Below are 6785 nucleotides of genomic sequence, written 5' to 3'. Positions count from 1 at the left end.
CACTGAGGGCAAGTGTCAGGTGCTTGAGCAGATGGTACCAGGGCCTGAAGCTCCCCATTGCCAGACCAGGAAATGTTCTCTCTGCCTCATGCCCTTATTCTCTCTGTGCTTCTGGTCCATTCCCCCCCATCTCTGACAATTGGCTTTTTCTTCTCTTGGTCCAGATGGTGGGCATGGTCACCAAGGCCTCTCGAGTTTTCACACCCAAGAGTTCAGCCACCCGGAAGAACCAGGGAAGGCTTCTACCTGATCCAGCTTGTGCAACTTGCCCTCCCCTGGGCCAATCAACTGTGACTTGGGGCTGGGTCATGTTGACTAATGTGATTATTCTTGCCACTAGTCTGAGGGTGGGATGAGTGTGTGTGTGCGTATATGTGTGTTGGGCATGGGAGGGTTGAAGGAAAGTTTCCAGAGGGGAGACAAGAGTCCTAGAAACAGGGAGGAGGCTGGGAACTCAACTAAATAGGCCATGGGAATCCACTGAAGGTTTTGGAGGCCAATCAGAGTTAGGAAAGATCACTCCAGTAGAGAGGTAGAGGAAGGACGGAGGAAAGAGGAAGGCCAGTGGAGACACTGCAAGTGTCCAGGTGAGGAATGTGTGGTCCTGCATTGTGGTTAATGAAGTGGGCAGAAGAGGTGTGGGGTGCAGGAGAAGGATGGGGGTGAGTGGCAGGAAGGTTTCAGGGGGAATCCTGTCTGAGGTCTTGGTGACTTAGGGCCCATTTGTTATTTGGGAGTCATGACTGTGGATAGTATTGGGGTTATTGCTGAAGAAGGCCAATGTCTCACATTTGGAGTCCACCTGAAACCCTTCCCAGGGTGGCTGAAGAAGGGAGGGGGTCTGAGATTAATTCTCATTGCAGGGAGGAAGCAGCTGGTAGGATTTTGTTAACCACTCAAAGGGATCCTGGGCCTTATGTTTTCATGGCTACCTTTTCAAAGGCATTGAGACATATCTTCCATATCAGGGGTCGGCAAACTAGGCCTGTCTTGTGAATTTATTTTAACATAGCTGCACCCACTCACTTACATATTGTCTTTTTTTTTTTTTTTTTTTTTTTTTAAACAAAATTCACATTTTATTTAGATTGAAATAAACTGTACAAAATTGATTTTCTTCACCAAAAATAATAGCAATATTTTCTGTATTATTCCTAGATAAACCACAAAACACTTATTTTTGTAGGCTTTCCAGGTTCTGCTGATAATCAAGATGAGGCAGTAGACATAGTCATGGAAATAGATAGAAGAAATCAGACAAATCAGTGGTCAGTATCCATGGCCTCTGATTCTATCTTGACCATGAAACAGAAATGTTCAACACATACCTGCTAAACAGCTTATGAAAGCATGGGCTCAATAAAGGAATGTAAACAGCAATAACCAGATGTAGAAAAAGGCATTCGAACTGTAACTTGTTCCTTTAGGTTCATTTGATAAAGACAAAATCTACGCTGAAATCCTTGCTTGGCGAGCTCAGTTTCTCTCACTCTCTGGTAATTCCCTTAACTGTCCAACATAAATTTTAACAACATACTTTAAAGTCTTTCTAGTTAAAGGTCAATAGTGAACCTCATTGTAACACTTTACAAAATGCATTCCTTCCTTCCATACCTCGTCAAAATTTATTTCTTCAAAGTACTGATAACTGGACTGGTAACTTGACAATTGGAGCCACAGTGATGATTAATGTCGTGTCTAAAATGACTTAACTAAAATAATTCCAGAGTGCCACTAATGGAGAGCACACAGAAATGAAACGTGGCACTTTCAATGCTACCTTCTGCAAGAACAGACAGGTCTTCAAAGCATGAGAGTTCAAATGGGGGCCCTTTAAATAGGTAGATTATTAATAACAAATGTATTCAATGGGAGACCTATAGGCAAAGATAGTCAGTGATTAAGCAGCCTACATACACCTCACAGCTCTTCCTCCAAATATAAGAGAAAACCTATTTTAAAAGTCTCAAGTATTTTCAATGGTTTCTGAATTACCTGTGGGAAGCTCTGACTTAGTTGTATAGAGTTTGATATATGTGTCCACCATCAAATCCAGATCATGTTTTATATCAAAATTTATGTTAAGCAAAGCCAAGTTACTTGACCTTTGGTCTGTCAAAGTGTTCCTCAGGTATGCTTTGAGACGCTTTCGTCCATTTTCATAGCGTTCATTCTCAACCTTCATCACAGGAAGAATGCATAAGACCTTCAACAAAGCATAAACATTAGGAAAAAACTTGATGTCAGGCAGATGGAGGGCTTCATAAATGGTGGATGGAAGCTCTATATCTTTCCCTCTGTGTTTCCACTTGATTCTCCAACAATGAAGCTCGGCTGAGAGTGTGTCAGGATTGGGTAAGTCACTTCTGTACATGTCAGCATGGTGTTCCTCCGACGTATTGAATTTGAGCTGTCCCATGACAGAGGGTACCAGAGATAAGCATTTAAGAGCTTTGAGGTGCTGTTCTGAGAATATATCTTTAAGTTCCTGAATAATGTGCTCCACTGTTGGAACACTTAGGGTTTCTTTATAGTAACTCTCAGAGGTTAACTGAGACTCCAGGTTACCTTGCTGAGCTCTGCGGAATTTGCCAGGGAGTTTCATGTGAATATCAAGTTTGGTTGCCAAATTTGTGGCTTCCTCAAACCAAAATTCATGATAAACTTCAATGTTTTCCATCACTTCATTTAGTGAATGTAGCACTGCAGTCAAGCTGCTGGCTGCAAAGAAGACATCAGAGGTTTGCCCCTGGAGATTTTTCCCAAAGGCTCTTGTAAAAGATAGGACATTCTTAAGAACAACAATGGTAACAATGAAATCAAAATCTGTTACTGCACTACAGAGTACAAATGCTCGGCCAGCTATGCAGTTATTCCATCTAATATTTGTGTCACTATTTATACCATCTAAACATAAAACAAGTGCTTGCAGGAGTTCCACTAAAATTTCAAAAGCATCATGCCTTCCTGTCCATTGAGAATGGCAAATTTCCTTCAGTTCATTACCCCTTTCTTCATTACTCTGAAAAAGGACTGAAATTACACGGTCAAGTTCTAAAAGTAGTTGTGGTGATCGATGGAAAAAAGCAGAAACTTCCTCAATCGTTCCCAATGCAACAGATACTCCCGTAACAGGCACCGATTTTGCTAACCACATATTTAAGGCACAGGAAGAGCAGAGTGTATAGATAGCTTGGGGATATTTCTCTAGAAGTCTCGAAGCAACAACTTTCATCTTGGAAGAAAATCCACTGGACACAATGTAAGCCTGTCCACGACAGTACTCCATGTTCAGCCCCCACTTCTCAGTTATTGTAGTGTGAAATTTCACAGCCAAAATTTCTGCATCAGCTTCATAAGGCAGGAAGCCCACAAATTCCTCTCTCAGGTTATGTGATTCATCCACAAACCTCACCAACACTGGCAGGTGCTCTTCCCCTGCTATGTCCACCACATCATCAGTGATAATGGAAAAGAAGTGTGAGTCTCTCACTTCCCTGAGAGTTTCCTCCCGAATGCAGCTCTCACATATCTCTAGCATCTGTTTCTGCTGTGTTTTCGAACAGAACAACGTGTTAACTGCTGTTGTCTCAAAGCGCTTTCTCAGAACCTCTTCACCAGAATTTATTCGGCACTCCAGCAATGCTTGAAAGTTATCAGGCGTAAAGAGACCTTCTGGGAGTTCATCAGCCTCATGCCCATCCAAAGGTATGTTTTGTTTTCCCATAAGAATCAAAATTTCAAATAAAGATTTTAGGTATTCTTTGTTTTCCTTTTCTTCAAGGGTTAAAGGTAAAATATCTTCATCCTGTTCTTCACCCCCTTCTTCTATATTTGGGTTCTGAGCACTGCTGTTGTTTGTTTCTTTATGTTTTTGTTCCTGTTCAGAAGTTTCATCAATTTTTTTCTGTTTCAATGTCCTGATTTCATCTTCACTCAATTCTTTTATTCGTTTTCTGTGTCTACTATGTGGATTGTTCAAATGACTGGTAAGATCAAATATTGTTGGTATAGCATTATCTCGAAGAACTGTCCTATAAGGACTAGTTCTACAGATCATAGAGGTCTCAAAGTGTTTGGCACATAACCGATAATGTTTATTTAGCTGATCAGGTGTTTTATCTTCTAAGTCTGCTCTCCTACAATTCTCCACCCACTTCTGGCATCTGGCCGGGTCCCGTGGAAACCTGAAGAAGGCCAGGTCGGACTGCGTGCTCTTCCGCGTGCAGTTGGGGGCAGCGCAGAAGTTCGGCATCGTCGCCCACCCGCCGGCCGGCCCAGTCCTCCCCTCCCCGCCTCCTCAGGGCAGCCCGCCAGCCCGTCGGGGCCGGGGAGGGGAGCCAGGCCGGCCGGCCGGCTCGGCAAGGCCGACGCGCCGAGGGGACATATTGTCTTTTATGCAAAACATTAAATATTTACTGTCTGGATCTTTACAGAAAAAAGTATTTGCTCACCCCTGTTCCATATCAATTGACCCTACAGCCTCTCCCATTGCCAATTGTCACCCAGGCCCAGAGCCCAAGGACTGTCCACCATGGAACCTCCCCCAGAGCCTGAAAAGTCCCTTTATAATTCAAGAAGTGAATCCTGGGTTCCCAGAGCCCACGTGCCAGTTGCGAAGTCACTAGGAGGTCATACCTCCAGAGGCCCGTGACCTCTCATGCCAGCAGGATTCCGGGTGCTCTCCCGTGTCAGCCCGAGCCCCTCCCCAGGCTTTCACTTCCCTTGGAGAGAAGATGTCAAAGAACTCACAGGCAAGCCGAGGCTGATTGTTAAGATGCAGGAAGGGATGGCGGCCCTTGGAGAGGAGATTCTGACAGTGCCTCTGTGAGGGGCTGGGGAGGAAGGGACAGGCGTTTGGTGACATCAGCGGAACCACCCAGGGCCGCACTGCCAAGCCCAGCCGTGACGGAAGGAGGAGCATAATTAAGGATTCCAGAGGAGCACAGGAGGCCGGGAAGACACGTTTGAAGGTTTGAAGGATGTGGAGAGGTTGAGGCTTATGAGAAACGTCTAGAACAAAAGCGAAGGTGCTTCAGGGGTGGGTCTGGGTGGAGAGGTGCAGGACGAGAGCGTCGCTGCGTGGTGCGGGGCAGGGTGACAGAGCACTCAGCATCCTCATTGTCCTCCTGCCCTCTCCTGAAGGAGAATGTTCTCAGGAAGGAGAAGGAAGAGTTGCCCTAATGCAACGGCTATTACGTACCAGGGGCAAATCAGGAATTAGGCATTCTTTTAAAGTTTTTTTGTTGAAGTAAAACACACACACACACAAAGTGCACAAAACATCAGTGTCCAGCTCAGTGAACGTTCACAAGTTGAACACACGCATGTAACCCACACCCCTTGTGTCCCCGTTCCAGTTGCTGTCTCCCCCAAGGATAACCACTACCCTGACTGCTAACACCATAGATTGGTTTTACCTGTTTCCAAACTTCCTGTAAGTGGAATCATAAAATATGTTCGCCTTTGTGTCTGCTTTTTCCACCCAACATTGTGAGATTCACCCACATTGATGCATGCCTTTGTAGTCTGTTCTTTTTCATTGCTGTGTTGCAGGAACATACTGCAATTTATGTATCCATCCTATTTGGATGGACACTTGAGTAGTTTCTGCTCTGAACATTCTAGAATTGTGCTTTGATATGGGTATATGTTTGAATTTCTGTGACAGATGCTTAGAAGTGGAGTTGCTGGGTCACAGGTAGATGTATGTTTAGTTTTAGTTGATACTGATTAGGTATAATTCTTTTTCACATTTCATACATAAGGGAACCGAGACTCAGAAGGGAAGTGACTTGCCTAAGGATACACAGGTTCCTAGGGCTACAAAACCTCTGCCGTTTCCTCCCACAGTAGAAGCCTTTGGAGAGGCCTCTAGTGGCATGTTACAGGGTTCTGTACTGCTAACTGATATTTTTCAAGCAACTGAATGAAGTTATCAAAGACACACAAAGAACTGATCTGTGCTGACCTGAAGCTGGGAGCGATGGTGCAAATCCTGGGAATAAAAACAGTGTAGTGGGTTTTACTTTAATAGGAACCATCAGTCACACAGCTGGCGTCCAGGCTGTGACGGGACCTAGTTGGGGACCATGCGGGGCCAGGGCTGGGAGGGGGATCATCAGGTCCAGTCTAGGACCGGAAGTGGATTTGGGGGTCGAGGCCCATATGGATGCCGGGAATATGAACAGAAGGCAGACAAGAAGTGGGACTGAGGGGGGACCAAGATGGGGCCAGGACCACAGAAACAGCCACACGAGGCAGTAACATGGGGAGCAGATACTGGATTCCAGTTTCTCAGGGCATCTGGCTATGGCGTGGTTTTGGTGATCAGATGCTCACCTGTCTGATGCAGCCATGTGAACCTTCAAGGGTGGCCTGGAGACCCCTGCAAAGGGTTGGTGAATGAGGGTAGATGGTGTGTGCTCTTTGAGTATGTGCATCCAAGGGCAGATGAATGTGTGTGAGCTGGTGTGGCGAACAGACCCAAGGTGTGTATTCACACCCTGAATGCATGTGCATGCCCTGTATGGCCTCCTCCCTCTGAGTGTGGGTATGACCTCTGACTTATTTGTACAAAAGAATATGGCAAAGGCAATGAAATGTCACTCCCATGACTAGGTTACCACACACACACACACACACACACATACACGCACACACACACAAAGTTCTGTCTTGCTGGCAGGGACTAGAGAGATTCTTCTTGTGGGCTTGCTGGAGCCAGCAGCCATGGTGAGGAAGCCCCTGGGGCAGGGAACCGAGGGTAGCCCTCGGCCAGCAGC

At 45.5% G+C, this 6785-nt stretch overlaps 1 protein-coding gene across 1 annotated transcript; it reads right to left on the bottom strand.

Annotated features, from left to right (window-relative positions):
- Positions 1-1082: 1082 nt before the first annotated feature.
- Positions 1083-4376, bottom strand: LOC119505651 (52 kDa repressor of the inhibitor of the protein kinase-like). The gene has a single exon (XM_037798498.1). It carries the CDS (start codon positions 4253-4255, stop codon positions 1967-1969), a length of 2289 nt encoding a protein of 762 aa, XP_037654426.1. The 5' UTR covers positions 4256-4376; the 3' UTR covers positions 1083-1966.
- Positions 4377-6785: the final 2409 nt, after the last annotated feature.

Source organism: Choloepus didactylus, chromosome 10, assembly GCF_015220235.1.
Source record: "Choloepus didactylus isolate mChoDid1 chromosome 10, mChoDid1.pri, whole genome shotgun sequence".
Classification (NCBI taxonomy): domain Eukaryota; kingdom Metazoa; phylum Chordata; class Mammalia; order Pilosa; family Megalonychidae; genus Choloepus; species Choloepus didactylus.
Note: the sequence above shows the minus strand (reverse complement) of the source record. Positions and strands in the feature narration are given on the sequence as shown.